The 18,539-nt window shown below is 32.9% G+C and overlaps 3 protein-coding genes across 3 annotated transcripts; all 3 read left to right on the forward strand.

Annotated features, from left to right (window-relative positions):
• The first annotated feature begins 3,117 nt into the window (after positions 1 to 3,117).
• LOC146907891 (F-box/kelch-repeat protein At3g06240-like) lies at positions 3,118 to 3,807 on the forward strand. The gene has a single exon (XM_085729180.1). The coding sequence runs from the start codon at positions 3,118 to 3,120 to the stop codon at positions 3,805 to 3,807; it is 690 nt and encodes a 229-aa protein (XP_085585306.1).
• Positions 3,808 to 13,603: 9,796 nt separating this feature from the next.
• On the forward strand, positions 13,604 to 14,838 carry LOC146907892 (F-box/kelch-repeat protein At3g23880-like). Its single transcript, XM_085729181.1, has one exon. It carries the CDS (start codon positions 13,604 to 13,606, stop codon positions 14,801 to 14,803), a length of 1,200 nt encoding a protein of 399 aa, XP_085585307.1. The 3' UTR covers positions 14,804 to 14,838.
• Positions 14,839 to 16,757: 1,919 nt separating this feature from the next.
• Positions 16,758 to 18,313, forward strand: LOC146907893 (F-box/kelch-repeat protein At3g23880-like). Its single transcript, XM_085729182.1, has 2 exons — positions 16,758 to 17,256; positions 17,670 to 18,313. The coding sequence occupies exons 1-2, from the start codon at positions 16,758 to 16,760 to the stop codon at positions 18,311 to 18,313; spliced, it is 1,143 nt and encodes a 380-aa protein (XP_085585308.1).
• Positions 18,314 to 18,539: the final 226 nt, after the last annotated feature.

Raw genomic sequence — 18,539 nt, forward strand, 5'->3', positions numbered from 1 at the left:
CTTAGTTTGCAGAGAAAGGAAGAAGTGCATTACACCGTTGCCGAAACTTGGTGGAGAAAATTAGGAGTAAGAAAATCCATTGAGCTCTGTGCTATTGTCACATTTGTTCTGATGAAAGTTTAGGCATTTTCGTGGGCCATTGAAGGTTGAATTTGAGCAAGATTTTTCAATTATATTGCATAATGTCGTAGTCTTACATGACTAAAAGGGAAATTCTAATTGAACATTTCAAAAAGAGACACAACTTTGAAATTAAGATGTTAGCAACAAGGAAAGATTACTACATGGAAGTGAGCCAAAACACTTGATGAACACACCTTTATGTTAATATGTTTTATCATTCACAAATAAGTCATTTTAAAATGAAGTGCAACATGTAAAGAGTAAGGAAGAAAACAAAAACTACCACATATAATTGAAGAGTATCATCCAATAGTAGTTTGGAGAAAGTAACGATAATCCAAAACCAAATTTTTTTAAAATTCGAAATAATCATAAACAAAATAAGTCCTAAAGTATAAAACAATTTATAATGCAATAAACTTTTTTGGAAATTAAAATGAAGAATTTTAATAATTTTTTTTATCACACACGAATTTGTTTTGGATTTCTTTTTTGGACAAATTTCTTATTGAGTTAGTATCATTAGGTATTAAATTTATATGGTGGATGTTATATAACTCATGATCTTGTCTTGAAACAATTAGAATATGAAAGGGGAGACTTTTAAAGAAAAAGTGAGGATGTTCTGTAACTCATGAATTTGAAATTTAATTGATATTCCTTTGAAGAGATGGAAAAGGTGAACAAGACTAATTTTAAAAAGGTGTTCCCACGTAGGATGATACATGATCCGAAAATATGCTTATAAGTGGGGGCATTATCAACTTTAGGGGCGTTATCAACTTACAAGGAGATTTTGTAAGATTGTATTAAGCACAATCTAAATCCTAAGATGGTATAAAAGTTGTTTACGGTTTGTTTTAAGTCGCAATGTTGAACATCTACTATCAAGTTTTTGCCATCAACCCATCCACCATTTATATCAACGCACTAAATGCAATAGTAGGACATGAGTGATGTGTTAAAAGTCTTACATTAAATGAAAAATGATATAAATATAAGTAAAGACAATCATTACAAGGTGAGTGTGCATGGTTGAGTTAAGTCCAGTCCAAATTATAAAAATATGCGAAAAAGAATGAAAAGAAAAATAAACATATTACTTTATTCAAAAATAAAAAATAAACATATTACTGTATTTCTTATGTCAAAAAAAAAAACATATTACTGTATTTCAATCAAATCGTAGCATGGTATTCCACTGAAAATTTCCGATTGTAAAGGCTTGGATTTGGACCAAAAAATATCTTAGCATCATATTTTTAATTTAATAGTTAATTAATTTGTTTTAAATAAAATCCATCCAGTAACTTTCGAAAAGTCACCTTCTCCATTCTCTAAATCCCTAGCGTCGGAACCTTCGAAAAAGTCCATCCAAAAATTACATCAAATCAAATTGCTATAAAGCTTAACTTTGGCATCTGTTAGGGTTTACTTTTTTTCAATACTGAACAAAGTTAAACATGCTAACAAATATTCCTTCGGCCACGCAGCGTCATCCCAACGTGAAGCCGCCATCGCCACCGGTATTTCTTCCGGACGATCTTATCATTGAAGTGTTATCGTTCCTTACCGTCAAACACCTTATGCGATTCAGGTGCGTTTGCAAGTCTTGGAATGCTTTAGTCTCTAACCCTAAATTTATAAAAATTCAACAGAAGAAATCTGAACGAAACAAAAACTTAGTGCTGGTAGAGAAAGACTACTCACAGTGGCGGAGCCACTCAGGCTTGAGGGGATGCACCTGAACCCCCTGACTTTCTAAAGTTTACACGTATATATATGATATTTTTGCACTCTGAACCTGCTGAGATTTTAACTTTGCACCTCCTCAACTCAATATTCTCTTGCACTGCTTGCTTCTTTCGGTCTTTGGAGTTCCAATACAAGAGATTAACCAAATGGCTGTCAAATCAAGTTTCCTCTATAATGAATGATTATTGTACCTTTTGACTTTCTTCGTTCTCTTTTTGCAAGCATAGAATAATAATAGTTCAATTCAATTTTACGTTTTAGTTTTATACTCCCTCCGTTTCAAAATACATGTCCAAGTCAACCACTTCACACATGCCAATGCACAATTTTGACTGTTAATATCTTTAATTATCTAAAGTAAAAAATTATAAAAATTTAATATTTTGAAAATATTTGTCGAGACAAATCAAACAACATCTTAAATGCTAATATTTGTATTTATAGATTAGTTAAAAATTATGGTCAAAGTAAGTCAAGTGAATAGTGTACATTGCAAAAAATGGACATGTATTTTGAAACGGAGGGAGTATTGATTTTTATCTTTTAGTTTCTATATATAGTTTTGTTTACAAAAGGCAAATCTATGTAGAACCCTTATTATGGGTTTGAATTAAATAGGCCTAGCCATTATCCTAAACTGCAAATACTGAAATGTAATCGCATAACTAAAATATAAAACATATGATAATTCTTAATTGTTCACTATAACTAATCAAAATGGATAATCATAAGAATATATATGGTTTTTTTTTTTTTTGACAAAATAAGAATATATATGTTTAATATTTATGTTTAGTGATTATTATTAAGTAAAGTTAAAAAGCTTTCACCTGTAAAGGAGATGAATGTAAATCTTTCTGTAAATATTTTTTGAGCTTGAAGATCTTCTCTACCTTATACTAGAGCATCATCCTCTTATCCTAATTATTTTTTTATGAGAAAAAATTCCCGCACCCCCTACCCCATGGTCCTGGCTACGCCACTGACTACTCATCTCTCGTGTGCAAACGTCTCACGGTGAATTATTTGCCGGTAAGTCGTTTAGTGGGGAACTCGTTGATCACCCTTACAAACGATCACATCTTGAATGAAGAATATGGTTTCTTTATTGTTGGTTCCTGCAATAGTTTAGTATGCTTGCTTGGTTATTCTCCTTTAGCACGATGGTTATATTTCTATAACCCGGCCACAAGGACATTGTCTAAAAAGTTAGGGACGTTTACTGAAAAATATAGAAATATGTTTGGATTTGGTTATGATACTTTAACGGACACCTATAAGGTAGTGAAGTTCTGTGCAACGAGCAGAGATGCAAGGATTTTTATTTTGGGTGATAATATTTGGAGAAGTATTCCAAGTTTTCCAGATGTTCGTATTCTCTCTGAGTTTTTATGCTACAATTATGTGTATTTGAACGGAACTATTATCTGGTTGGTCATTCGAAAGGATATTACATATGATTGGAAGAATATAATAGTTGAGAATTTTTTGATCATCTCGCTAGATTTGGGGACTGAGACATACACACAATTGTTGCCCCCTCGAGGTTCTGGTGAAAAGTTGTTGGTTAAGCCAACTATTTGTGTGTTCATGGATTGTCTTTGTATATGTTTTTCTCATGCTGATGGTTACAAGGGAGATCAGTTTGTTATATGGAAGATGATGAAGGTTGGTGTTGAAGAGTCTTGGAGTCAATTCCTTAAACTTAGTTATCTGACTCTTCAACGAAATTGTTTTAATTGGTTGTTGTTGCCATTGTGTCTTTCTGAGAGCGGTGATACATTGATATTGGGGGTTCCTGCAACAGGACAGAAAATTCACTACAATTGGAGAACTAATATGGTGGTGAAAACTGCAATAACTGTAGGAAAAAGTTGGTTTTATTTCAATCATTATTTTGAAAGTTTGGTTTCGACAAATGGAAAGTAAGTTATTTTTTGTTAAGGATTATCTAGTGTGAATTCTTGTTAATTAATGTGTTTTGTTTAATATTTTTGTCTCAGTATTTTACAATTTTGGTTATTGTATTGTTGAATGATTATCCATTGGTAGCAGCTTGACATTCTCTGAGTTGAATAAATTTGTTTTTAGTTGTAATAACGAATTCACTAGAAGATTCTCTTAAAATGAAACTTTTTCTCTCTTGAATATTAATGACTGGGTTTCTCTCGCAAAAGAACTAAGGCACGGAACCGTCTTCCATTTTATTAATCAAATGAAAGTGAGAATGTTATGTGGTGAACAGTAATAATAAGAGAATTTACGATGAAAAAAGTGATGATAAGGGACTTGCAAACCTAACAGAATGTTGTTATAGCTTAATAGACTTTGCTACATCAAAATATTCTCTGCGCGCATCTATGAAGACTAATAATTTGAGTCAACGAGGAAAGTGATAAAACTATCTTTCAAGAGTTTTAGCGTTGTTGCATTCATAAGACTTGAATTCGAACTCAATATTAAATGACATGTTCCATTTTCTTCATCTGCTCGTAGGTATATAAGACTTTTCTTTTTGGTCTTTCTTAGTATATATTTCCTTAATTCGACTTATTGGAATAAAATGAAACGAAACTCAGCAATATGTCAATAGGATCCATCTTTTCTGACCTTGTTGGTAGTGAGTTTTATTTCATTAACTATAAATTATTTAACTACAAATTGGAAAGGGTACTTACCTATAAATATTTCCGTTTTTTTTCCTTTCTATTTTTGTCTCTTTCCCCTCTCTCCTCTCCATTCTTTAACATACCTTTTCTGTTAACATGTATAACTTTTAAGTAGTCTAACACAACTATGTGGGTGATCAAATATTTTCAACGATTATCTCTCATTGCGTTGCATGAGTTCTCAATACTAGTATAAGTGAAACCTAAATGCATATTCGGAATGCTGCTTTTATCGACTGACACACGAAACTATGGCATGAAGATGGAGTTTCATTTGATCGCACGGTGTCACTCTTATAATTATGATTTCTAAACGTGTACCGAAAGTTGTTGTAACACAATGGACTAACTACTTTACATAGTGTGTTTTGATGCACACCATGTCACTCTTTCTAATGTCCGATCTGATGCTTATTCGATGTGGATTTATAGAAGTTACAAATTGAAAAGTTTGTGTACCATGGATGGATGGCACCGTGGTTCTTCAAGAGAAAATAACCACAAGAAAGTGACAATCCGTTAATTGTTATCCAGAAATAGTTTTTCAACACCAATGTAAAAGTAAGTTATTAGGTTTCTCAGTTACAAATAAGACATTCTAAAATTAAGTGCAACATTCTAACCCAAACATGATATACAAAATGGTTTATAGTTTTATTCCCCCATGCAGGAAAATATAGTTAGGAATGGTCAGCATGGTTAGATTATTTCTCCACTGTTGAGTGTTGGACTCTTACTCGTTCAAATTCTTATAATTTTCTCATCCTCATCTTATATCAGCATGGCACAATTTTTAAATTATTACACCAGTTTCAACACCAATGCCTTGAATTCCATACGTCAGATAAAAAAAATTGAGTACTTATAGGTCTACACCATTTAATAGGTGACCCTCGACCGCATGATGGCAGCAGTGGAGCTCCGGTGGCTGCCTCACACGACCAGTATTATTTATAATAAATAATAAAATAAATAAATTAATTTTTTTAATATATAAATAATATTATTTTTACTAATTATTTTATTTTTTAGGGCTATCAACCAAACATTTTACTTTTTAATTCAAAATTAGACCATAAAACAATCTTAAACCATTTTTGCACACCATGATTTAGTTTAAACTTTATTTTTCCTAATTTTTGTTTTTACAATATTTTAGTTTCATCTTAATCTTCAAAGGGACACACACACCCTTACAACAACTTGTTAAAGCAACAGGAGATCTAGAAGCATTGACGGTGCCAAAAAATAATCTTGGGTGGCCTCCAAAATAAGCTATAAAAGATAAAGTAAATAAGCAAATCATACAAATCGTTTACACCCTTAAATTATCCGATTGCACCCAATATATTTTAACTAGACTTTTGACCCGTGCGTCGCACGGGAAATAAGCTATAAAAGATAAAGTAAATAAGCAAATCATACAAATCGTTTACACCCTTAAATTATCCGATTGCACCCAATATATTTTAACTAGACTTTTGACCCGTGCGTCGCACGGGTTTTCTCGACTATAATAGACACCAATAAATAATCTTTAACCCGTAAGATTATTGATATGGTAGAAAATATTTTCTTCAAAAAAAAAAGGCAAGAGGATAGGAATGAAATTGGTGTGAAATGCATTTTTTTTAGATGGAATTCGTTAGGTTAAATAATTGCAAACCTAATAAAGCAAATGAGCGGGAAAAAATTAGGTTAAGTTACTGCAGACGTAACAAAATTAATAAATAAGGATGTAAAAAAAAGGGCATGAAATTTAAAAAAAATCCAAAAAAAAGTGTAAAATTCTTGACCAAAAAAAAAAGTATAAAATGGAAGGATCATACGTGATCATTGATATGGTAGAAAATATTTTCTTCAAAAAAAAAAAGGCAAGAGGATAGGAATGAAATTGGTGTGCAATGCATTTTTTTAGATTGAATTTGTTAGGTTAAATAATTGCAAACCTAATAAAGCAAATGAGCAGGAAAAAATTAGGATAAATAAGGATGTAAAAAAAAAGGCATGAAATTAAAAAAAAAAATAAAAAAAAGTGTAAAATTCTTGACAAAAAAATAGTATAAAATAGAAGGATCGTACGTGATCATTGATATGGTAGAAAATATTTTCTTAAAAAAAAAAAGGCAAGAGGATAAGAATGAAATTGGTGCGCAATGCATTTTTTTAGATGAAATTTATTAGGTTAAATAATTGCAAACCTAATAAAGTAAATGTGCGGAAAAAAATTAGGTTAAGTTGTTGCACACGTAACAAAATTAATAAATAAGGATGTAAAAAAAAGGTATGAAATTAAAAAAAAATAAAAAAAATGTAAAATTCTTGACAAAAAAAAAGTATAAAATAGAATGATCATACGTGATCATTGATATGTTAGAAAATATTTTCTTCAAAAAAAAAAAAAAGGCAAGCGGATATGAATTAAATTTGTGTGCAATGCATTTTTTTAGATGAAATTTGTTAGGTTAAATAATTGCAAACCTAATAAAGCAAATGAGCGGGAAAAAATTAGGTTAAGATGCTGGAGACGTAACAAAATTAATAAATAAGGATAATGGCAAAACTTCCTTCCCTTATTGATAAATTTTACAAACCTGTTTTATCTCTATTGTTTACAAACATCCATTGAATTGACAAAGCTTGCACTACAAAATAAATGGCTTGCAATTCATTTTCTTATGTGTATGCCAATTGAACATGATCTGCACTTGAATTGCAATTTTTTTTTTAATTCACATACAACACATATATGAATTGGATGTTTTTTCTTTTTTTTTGTTTCTACACATTAACCAAGTTCACGATTAGTTTCGGATGAACTCATTTCAAAATGGAATCTAATGATATGAAAATTTAAGAGTTAATAGGTGTTCACCCCCTGCTATTTGGATGAATTTTCGTTTACCCCTCGGTAAAAAAGAAACTTGGAGATGCATATGACTAAGCAAATAAGTTGATGTGGTGCGCTGAGTGCATTTTTTTATTATGTGGTGCATTGACTGTGTAAATAGTTATATTTTTCATTTTTCTTCTTCTTAACACATATATTAATTAGTGAACAACTACATAACATAATTACAAAAATGAAATTAAATTAAAAAAATCATTTATTCAACATCATCTTCATCCATTCAACATCGTCTTCAACATCTTCCCCTTCATATTCACCACTAAATTCAACCAACCCAGAAGAGAGAAAACATCATCATTAATTTGGATGGTAACTACAACCGCGAAGATGTGAGGTTGGATCAAAGTGAGGGGTTTGTTATTGTTGTTTATTTTGGGATCCAATTGTTTAGTTCTTGAAGTGTGAGTTATGGGTTTGAATGAATAATTTTGGTGGTGAGAATTTTTATTTTGTAGGTTTAAAAAATTGATTTACTAGGTTATGAATCTAAATGTTTTGAATTTTATATTGAAGAACTATTACAGATGAAGAACATACATTTCATGGATTATGTGTTGATTTCTAATTTTATTTGTTTTAAATGACTTCTAAGTGCAATTCACACGTCCAATAAAAAATTAGAAAAGAAATTAAAATGCTCACTCAACGCGTCACATCAGCTTGTTTGCTTAGTCATATGTCTCGACTCTCGAAGGTTCAAAACAAAGAATCTAAATGTTACAAAGGGGAATCTCAACTTTTTTTTTTACATGGGGCAATTAAAAATTCACCTAAATGGCAAGGGGGTAAACACTTTTTAACCAAAAATTTAAAAAGGAAGTAGGGATATTTTTGTCAATTCATGGTGTAACCAAAGATACTTTGTAGCTAGAAAAATTCCATGATATTCCACCGTAAATTTCCTACTAAAAAGACGTTTTTTTTGGCGTAATAAAAAAAAGGCTTGGATTTGGGATTTGGGACCGAAAGATGTTTTATCAACAAAAAATTTCATTTATGGATAAGAAAACATAAATTTAATTTAATAGTTAATTAATTTTTTTCAAATAAAATCCAACCAATAACCTTTTACTTTTAGAAAATTCCATCCAAAAATAATATTTGTTAGGGTTCAGAAAATTCCATCCAAAAATAATATTAGTTAGGGTTCAAGTTGCTATAAAACTCAACTTTCCTTAAAAAAAAAAAATCAACTTTCGGCATGTGTTAGGGTTCAAGTTTCAATCACAGAAGAAAAACAAAACAGTTCTAATGAATATCCCTCCAGCTAAGCCACATAACATAATTAAAAATATGAAATTAAATTAAAAAAATCGTTCACTCAACATCATCTTCAACATCTTCCCCTTCATATTCATCACTAAATTCAACCAACCCAGAAAAAAAAAACATCATCATTAATTTAGATGGTAACTACAACCGCGAATATATGAGGTTGGATCAAAGTGAGGGGTTTGTTATTGCTGTTTATTTTGGGATCCAATTGTTTATCTTGAAGTGTGATTTATGGGTTTGAATGAATAATTTTGGTGATGAGTATTTTTTAATTTGTAGGTTTAAAAAATTGATTTACTAGGTTATGAATCTAAATGTGATGAATTTTATATTGAAGAACTATCGCAGATGAAGAACATACATGTAACATCCCACTCATCAGTTATCGAAATCCTAGTAGATGGATGTATCAGAAGATAAATATTTGTGAAAGCCACTTGTGACGGAGAGTATCAATGTCAGTCAAGCAGGTTCAGTTATCAGCATCGTTTTGTGTAACGCCCGTCTTAACTATTTAATTAATTTGATGAAGTTTAGAATATATTTATAAATATATGCTTATATGATTTATGATTTGAGTAATTTATATGATTTATGATTTGAGTAATTTATATGATTTATGATTTGAGTAAGTTATACGATTTATGAATAAATTATGTGGAGTATATGATGTTGTGAAGTTGTTATGTTGGTGTGACTTATTTTATTATTAAATAAAATAAGATATTAGAAATAAAATAAAAATATTAGAAGTTGGGCTGTGAGGTGGAAAGAGTAAGTTTATAGGTGAGATGAGTAATAAGGGTAAATAAATAATACAGACATAAGTGGGAAACGTTTTTACGTGAAACGCTTTTGGAGAAGAGAAAAGTCAGAAGAGGAGAACCAGAGGGAGAGGCTATCGATTCTGCAATTACAAGGTAAGGGTGAGACTAATTCTCAATATTATTAAGAGTATGATTCTATAGGATGAATTTAGCATGATTAGATTAGGTTTTGGTGAGAATTGGGAATTAGGTTTAAGACCGAATTTGATGATTGATTCATGAAAAGATGTTAGGTTGATGTTAAATTAGTGTACAGAACTTAGATACACCATAAGATGATAATTAGATGTTGAATTGAGGATAGAATTAGGAGATTAAGTGAAAAGTTGGAATTTTTAGGTTTCTGGCCGTACTGACATTCATCGCTCGCACCTGCGAGCAAGAACACTCGCATCTGCGAGCTAGAACCCAGAACTCGCAACTGCGAGCAACACAACTCGCAACTGCGAGTGACATGTGAGCTCGCAACTGCGAGCAGAATAACTCGCCACTGCGAGTAAATACGTAGGAACCCAGAATGCACACCTTGCTCGCCATTGCGAGTGAAGTTACTCGCCACTGCGAGTTAGGCTGTTAGTTACCCAAAATTGTCCCGATGCGATCCTTTCGCACGTGTAGTCTTGAGATGACCTTAGAAGTAAGTTAGAGAGCTGTTTAGGATGCTTTCATAAGCTCCAGAAGTCTGTTATGGTGACTGAAATTAGAAGTGTTGCTACATGAATGCTATAATGATGTTTTATAATATTTATATTGATGTAATTGATCCTTTATGTGAATGTTAACACATTCAAGCATTGTTAATTGTTGTATGTTGCTGCTGTTTTCTGTTGTCGACTGTTAGTGTCTTGAGGTTGCATGAGTCGGTCTATGTTGTTGGAATTTAAGAAGTTGTCCATGATTATGAGTCGTATGAGTTGTACACGTCGTTGTCTAAGTTGTTGGAAGTTGAGTTCATTGCATACTCATTAAAGTTGGGGGCTTTAGGCCCGGCAGCCTTTGTGCTCACACGTTGAAGAGCCTATTATGCTCATTTTGTTGCTGATTGGTACCACATGCATTTGCATATCAAGAAGTTCATGATGTTTAAGTTGTCAGGTTGTTGTCGAGTTGATAGAGTTGCATGGTCAAAGATGAGTCGTGTTGTTAAGTTGTTGTTGAGTTGATAGAGTTGCATGGTCAAGGATGATTTGTGATGAAAATTAGTAATGGTATTTGATGATTGTATTTGTTATGTAATGAAAAATATGCTAATTGTTAATTGTTGATATGTTATTAATGTTTAAGTTGTTAAATGCATTTTATTGGATTATATGCTTAATGTATTGATTATGAAATCTCACCCCTTCTGCGTATATGTTGCCTCGACCGTGGGTAATGTGCAGGTAATAAAGATTAGGGGCGTTCATGAGTGGACTCTCAGTTGGTGTCTAGGTGCTCTGATACGTAACGGGATGGGGGCTTGCTTTTACTTCTATTCCTTACGTGTCTCTTTTATGAACTAATTTATGAGATTTTCCAATAAGGCCTGCGTGCCAAGACTTTTAGATGTTGAACTATTTTCCGCTGCAACAATTTTAAGATTTTCATGATGTTGAATTTGAAGGATAATTATTATTATCCGTTTTATGATTTAAATGAAGTATGTGACATTCCGTTGTGATCAAAATACTCTGATTTTAAATGAAATTTTTATGTTGGGAAAACGGGGTGTTACATTTTGTGCACGTTTAAGACTAGGGACAAATTGGTAAATAGCCACAGGGGCTATTTAAGACCACAAGGGCCATTTTCCCTTCATTTTGCATGCTCTTTCTCTCTCTAGAATTAGAAGTCTGAATTCTGTACTCCCCTCTCTCTAAGAAAACGTGGCTCACTCTCCCTCTCTTCAACAAACTTCCAAAACTTCATCCCCTCATGAATTGAGCTTATGATATGGTACCCACATGAACTAAGAGCAAGCAGGAGCTTGGTTTTAGCTTGATTTCCAACTCTATATCATCAAAGAAAGAATCAAGAAGCTAGGGTTTGATGTTGAAGGAAAGTTAGATGTTGAGGCTTGAAGTTGTACTAGCATTCTGGAAGTAAAATGTGTACTAGGAAGCTTGAAATTGAGATTTTTATGCCAAAATATGATTTCTGCACTTTTGGATCGATGAACTTCGCTTGAAGCGAGCCCAGCTCGCTTGAGCGTACAAAACATCGAGACGACTAGTTTGCTTGAGAGCGAGCTGCTCGCTTAAGGGAGCAGCATCAACACAACATGTTTTTTGAAAATTGTCCTGTGGTCCAGCAAGGGTCGTCCGAGGCCCGTTTCTTGTAGTCTTTTCCTAAACTATGAACCCCTCAATGTCAAGTGCCTAATGCACATTCTTATTCATGTTTCTAAAAGGGAAATAAGTGAGCAAACATTAACCATTGATCGGTAACTCATGGTACACGAGAGTAAGATAACATGTATTATGTTGGGTAGCATATGATCTCTAAGTATTGGGAACTCATAGAACCTCGACTTAGATAGTCGAGAATAATCATGTTAGTATGTAACCTAAACTCATTAGGTCTAAGTTACGTGTGAACAAGAACAACTATGTAAGCAATTAGCATAATCAGGTAGGTTACGGACCCGTGGTAAACAAGCAAGCAAGTAATAGGATAAATCCTTATGCATGTACAAGACTAATAAGCTAAGTCATATGAAAGTGTCATGTCTCTTGTTATCCACGTCAGGGGGATATAAGAGGTTCACGTTAGGGGGACGGGACACGCTCAACAAGGTAGGCCCGCACGACATCAAGAGGAGTTCCGGTGTTAGCCTTAGATAGGAATTTCACCGGATATGTCATGGGATTAAATTCCGGGGTTACTCCAATCGGGATTAATCCATAAAACGAACCAAGATAATGTTGTTTGTTACACGCTAACTCTTTAAGATAATGAATAACTATGAACCATGTTATGATACATTTATGATTATGCTATGATATAATGCTTCTGCATCAAGTTATGATAACTCATTGTCGACGATGTTAGTATTCCCCGATCGTCCAGTCTGAATATGCTATGTACATGATATGTTGAGCCATGATGGTGACGGTTCCGTCATAGTGGTCTTAGTTCCCTCGATCTTAGTTCCATGGTATGCAGGGCATTTAACAAGACTTGTAGGTCATGTCATGTAGAGACTTATGCCGATCTTAGTCTTGCACGATCATCTAGATAAGTAGGTTTCCACACACGTATAATCAACCGATTGGTTGTGTTGTAGACACGTGGTGACCCTAGGTTTCCCCAAGGTTGCATAAAGCCTAGGATTAGGTAGAACTCACTGAGACAATATGTCTCAACCCAATCATATTTGTTTCAGATTAGCAGGTTGGTTAGCAGGACGTAGCAGACACGTGGCTGGATGGATAATCAGCAAGTGCTTGTTCATACCGGTGGCATGATAATTATATGGATTCAAGTGTTTATGACTATGTATCAGATTGATAGTGTTGAATTATTAGATGGACGAACGTGTATTGTTGTATATATTATATGTTTCGAAGGTTCAAAACCAAAGAATCTAAATGTTACAAAGGGGAATCTCAAAGTTTTTTTACATGGAATAAATCAAAATTCGCCTAAATGACAAGGGGACAAACACTTATTAACCCAAAATTTAAAAACAAAGTAGGGATATTTTTGTCAATTCATGATGTGTGTAACCATACTTGGGGTGTAGCAAGAAAAATTCCATGATATTCCACCCAAAATTTCCGACTAAAGAGACATGTATATTTTTTTTTTTTTGCGCAATACAAAAAGGCATGGATTTGGGACGAAAACAATATCTTATCAACATAAAATTTAATTTATGGATAAAAAAAACATAAATTTAATTTAATAGTTAATTAATTTCTTTCAAATAAAATCCAACAAATAACCTTATAGAAAATTCCATCCAAAAATAATAGTTTAGGGTTCAAGTTTGTGTATAACTCAACTTTCGGCATCTGTTGGGGTTCATGTTTCAATCACAGAAGAAAAACAAAACAGTTCTGATGAACATCCCTCCAGCTAAGCCACGGCCCAAGTCCCCTGCGCAACCATCATCTCCACGGGTAATTCTCCCTGACGATCTAATCATTGAAGTGTTATCATTCCTTACCGTGAATCTTCTTATGCAATTCAGATGCGTTTGCAAATCGTGGAATTCTCTAATCTCTAACCCTATTTTTATCAAAATTCACGAAAAGAAATCTGAACGAAACAAACAAATAATAGGAATAGAGAGAGACTTCTCCAGCATCGTGTCCAAATGTCTCATAGTCAATTCTTTGCCCGTTCGTGGTTTAGTGGAGAACCCGTTGATCACCCTTGTGGACGAACCTTACTGCGGATTGAAGAAAGAAGATGGCATCATTGTTGTTCGTTGCTGCAATGGTTTGGTTTGCTTGCTTCGTTATTATAAATTAGAATATTGGCTTTATTTCTATAACCCGGCCACAAGAAAAGTATCTGACAAATTAGGGTCTTTTACATGGACGCATGGATCAAATATTGCGTTTGGATTTGATAATTCAACGGACACTTATAAGGTAGTGAAATTCAATCAAATGAGTAGAGTTGTGAAGGTTTTTAGTTTGGGTGATAATATTTGGAGAAGTATTCAAAGTTTTCCTGAATTTTGTTTGACTCCCTCTCATCTTCAGTACTACAGTGATGGTGTTGGTGTGTATATCAGCAGCACTCTTAACTGGTTGGTGATTCGAAATGATATTACATACTACAATGATTCAAATTATCTTAATTTTAAGAATTATATGATCATCTCACTTAATTTGGGGACAGAGACATACACACAATTGTTGCCCCCTCAAGGTTCCGATGAAGTGTTGTTGAATGAGCCAAGTCTTTGTGTGCTTATGGATTGCCTTTGTTTTTGTTATCATTACTCTTACAAGGGAACCCCCAATTTTTATATATGGAAGATGAAGAACTTTGGAGTTGAAAAGTCTTGGAGTCAATTTCTTAAAATTAGTCATCAAAATCTTCCAATATTAGGAATTTCATATTGTTGGTTGTTGCCATTGTGTCATTCTGAGAACGGTGATACATTGATATTGGCAAACCATATATTAGGGCAACTGATTCACTATAATTTGAGGACTAATAAGGTGGAGCGAACTATAACTGGAGGAATAACGTATGCCTATTTCAATAATTATATTGAAAGTTTGGTTTCGACGAATGGAAAGTAAGTTACTATTAGTTAAGGATTATCTTGTTTGAGTTTGTGTCAAGTAATGTGTTTCTCTTGGTTATTGTATTGTTGAATGATTATCTAGTGTTAACAGTTTGACAATCTCTGAATTGAATAGATTTGTTTTAAACTAATGTATCCTTGAATGATTCATGACTCTGTATGTAATTGTCTGTATGTATGCAAGAAAACATAACATAGTGAAAGGTGGAATTGAGAAACAAGCTAATAAACATGTGAAACATATAAGTAAATCTATACAGATTCATTTTGTTTATAGATCTATAGATTGATGAAAGAAAGAGAAGCAATAATCATTTTATTTGCTCAGACTTATATTAATGGATTTCATCTCTCATAATTTTGGTCACATATAATATATCGAACAAACCTTTGCTGTTAACAGAGCCAACAACAGTTATTGGCTTTAAGTTGAAGCAACAGAGCCAAATATGCAATAAATTAGACGATTGTCGATTTCAATTTTTGGTACTGGCCAGCTAGGGATTTTGGTACTCACATGTAATTTTGAGGTGGACAAGTTGCACTATTCTCCGAATCATCTGACGTGAGAGAAGCAAATACACAGAAATCCTAGCTGAAGGTTCTAATAAAATATTGTGTTGTTCTCCGAATCCTATTGTCGCATTTGTTCTATTAATTTTTTTTAGGCATTATCATTGGCCATTGAAGGTTGAATTTGACCAAAAAGTACAGATATTTTAATTAATTAAAATAAAATAAAACAATGTAAATAATATTGAAGAGTGAGTGGTGACTGTTAATTGAGAGAGAATATAGTTGAAAAGTTTGTATCATATATTTTGTTTTCCACTTTTTATTAAAAATAGTGAAGGTCGAACTTTAAATCATTTTTGAGTGGCTCAACAATTTATAATGTAATAAACTTTTTTGGAAATTAAAATCAAGAATTTTAATTATTTTTTTATCATACACGAATTTGTTTGGATTTCTTTTTTGGAAAAATTTCTTATTGAGTTAATATCATTAAGTATTAGATTTATATGGTGGATGCTATATAACTCATGATCTTGTCTGGGAAGAATTAGAATATGAAATGGGAGAACTTTTAATGAAAAAGTGACGATGTTCTATAACTCATAGATTTGAAATTTAATTTAATTGATATTCTTTCAAGAGATAGAAAAGGTGAACAAGACTAATTTTAAAAAAAATGTTCCCATATAGGATGAGACATGGTCCGAAAAAATGCTTATAAGTGGGAGCGGTATCACCTTACAAGGAGATTTTGTAAGGTTGAAATAAGCACAATCTAAATTCTAAGATGGTATAAAAGTTGTTTGCCATTTGTTTTAAGTCGCAATGTTGGACCATCTACTATCAAGTGTTTGCCATTGACCCATCCACCATTTATATCAACGCACTAAATGCAATAGCAGGACATGAGTGATGGGTTAAAAGTCTTACATTAAATGAGAGATGGCATAAATATATGTTTATAAGTAAAGACAATTATTACAAGTTGAGTGTGTATTGTTGAGTTAAGTCCAATCCAAATTATAAAAATATGTGAAAAAGAATGAAATGAAAATTAAATATAGTACTGTATTTCAAACAAAATCGCGGCATGATGTTTAACCGAAAATTTTCAATTAAAAATTCTTTTTGGGACCAAAAAATATCTTAGCATCATATATTTAATTTAATAATTAATTATTATTTTTTAAAGTAAATCCATCTAATAACCATAAAAAAAAAATCAAAAAATTACATCAAATTGCTTGCAAAACTTTTTTTTGAAGGAAAATTGCTGTAAAACTTAACTTTGGTGTCTGTTAGGGTTTAATTTTTTATTTTTATTTTTGCTATAAAAATTAACTTTGGCGTCTGTTTGGGTTTAAATTTTCCCAACACCTAACAAAGTATCACATGATAACGAATATTGGTTGGCTACACAGCGTCATCGAAATATGCAGCCGCCATCGCCACAGGTATTTCTTCCCGACGATCTCATCATTGAAGTCTTATCCTTCCTTACCGTGAAACTTCTTATGCGATTCAGGTGCGTTTGCAAGTCTTGGAATGCTTTAGTCTCTAACCCTAAATTTATGAAAATTCACCAAAAGAAATCTGAACGAAACAAAAACTTAGTGCTGATAGAGAAAGACTACTCTTCCTTTTTCGTGTGCAAACGTATCATAGTCAATTATTTGCCCACAAGTCGTTTAGTGGGGAACTCGTTGATCACCCTCACGAACGATCACATATTGAATGAAGAAGATGGATTTTACGCCGTTGGTTCCTGCAATGGTTTAGTATGCTTGGTTGGTTATTCTGATTTAGAAAGATGGTTATATTTCTATAACCCGGCCACAAGGAGAATGTCTAAAAAATTAGGGACTCTTACCGATGAATATGGACCTATGTTTGGATTTGGTTATGATATTTTAACGGACACCTATAAGCAGGGCTGGACCCTGGGGGGTGCAAGCAGCGCTATAGCACCGAGCCTCCCCAGGGTATGGGCCTCAAAAAAATAATTATAGCCTAGTACCCCCCAATAAACCGTGCGGGTGTATATAGCAAGAACTGGATTTTTGGGGGTTTATATAGTAAAATATACCTACAGACAGGCCCAAAACATTGGCATTAAAGACTGGGCTGAAGTCTGTTATTGTTTTGGCCCTTTTGATGCAATTTGTTATATATACCCCATATAAAACCAAGCTTTCTATTTACACCCTCCCAAATATATCTTTCAAAAAATTTAAATAGAACATTGTTCTTTTAAAAAAATATACATCTTTATTTTACTACGGGCCTCATTTTACTTCCAGCACCGAGCCTCCATATTCGTAGGAACGGCCCTGCCTATAAGGTAGTGAAGCTCTGTGAAACGAGCAGAGATGCAAGGATTTTTAGTTTGGGTGATAATATTTGGAGAAGTATTCCAAGTTTTCCAGATGTTCGTAATCTCTCTGAGTTTTCATGCTACAGTTGTGTGTATTTGTGCGGAACTCTTAACTGGTTGGTCATTCGAAAGGATATTACATATGACTGGAAGAATTCTACCAATGAGAATTTTGTGATCATCTCGCTTGATTTGGGGACTGAGACATACACACAATTGTTGCCCCCTCGAGGTTCTGGTGAAAAGTTGTTGGTTGTCCCAACTATTTGTGTGTTCATGGATTGTCTTTGTACATGTTTTTCTCATGCTGATGGTTACAAGAGAGATCAGTTTGTTATGTGGAAGATGATGAAATTTGGTGTTGAAGAGTCTTGGAGTCAATTCCTTAAAATTAGTTATCGGACTCTTCAAATAAATTGTTATAATTGTCGGTTGTTGCCATTGTGTCTTTCTGAGAGCGGTGATACATTGATATTGGGGGTCCCTAAAGAAGGATATATAATTCTCTACAATTGGAAAACTAATACGGTGGTTCAAACTGTAATTACTGCAGGAAAATATTGGTTCTATTTTAATCATTATGTTGAAAGTTTGGTTTTGACAAATGGAATGTAAGGATTATCTTGTGTGAATTGTAGTTAATTAATGTGTTTTGTTTAATATTATGTCTCATTCTTTTTTTCTTACAATTTACTGGTTATTGTATTGTTGAATGATTATCCACTGTTAACAGTTCGACAATCTGAATTGAATAGATTTGTCTTTAATTGTAATAATTACAAATTCACTAGATGATTCTCTCAAAAGAGAACTTTTTCTCTTGCAAAAGAACTACAGCATG

Source organism: Medicago sativa, chromosome 7, assembly GCF_051527215.1.
Source record: "Medicago sativa cultivar Bolivia chromosome 7, Bolivia_mono, whole genome shotgun sequence".
Lineage (NCBI taxonomy): Eukaryota > Viridiplantae > Streptophyta > Magnoliopsida > Fabales > Fabaceae > Medicago > Medicago sativa.

Excerpts from the sequence above, each read along its gene's own strand:
- LOC146907892 (XM_085729181.1), top strand. The coding sequence starts at position 13,604 with ATGAACATCCCTCCAGCTAAGCCACGGCCCAAGTCCCCTGCGCAACCA.
- LOC146907893 (XM_085729182.1), top strand. The coding sequence starts at position 16,758 with ATGCAGCCGCCATCGCCACAGGTATTTCTTCCCGACGATCTCATCATT. Across the intron at positions 17,257-17,669 it reads AACGGACACCTATAAGCAGG|TGAAGCTCTGTGAAACGAGC; the intron begins GCTGGACCCTGG and ends CCTATAAGGTAG.
- LOC146907891 (XM_085729180.1), top strand. The coding sequence starts at position 3,118 with ATGTTTGGATTTGGTTATGATACTTTAACGGACACCTATAAGGTAGTG.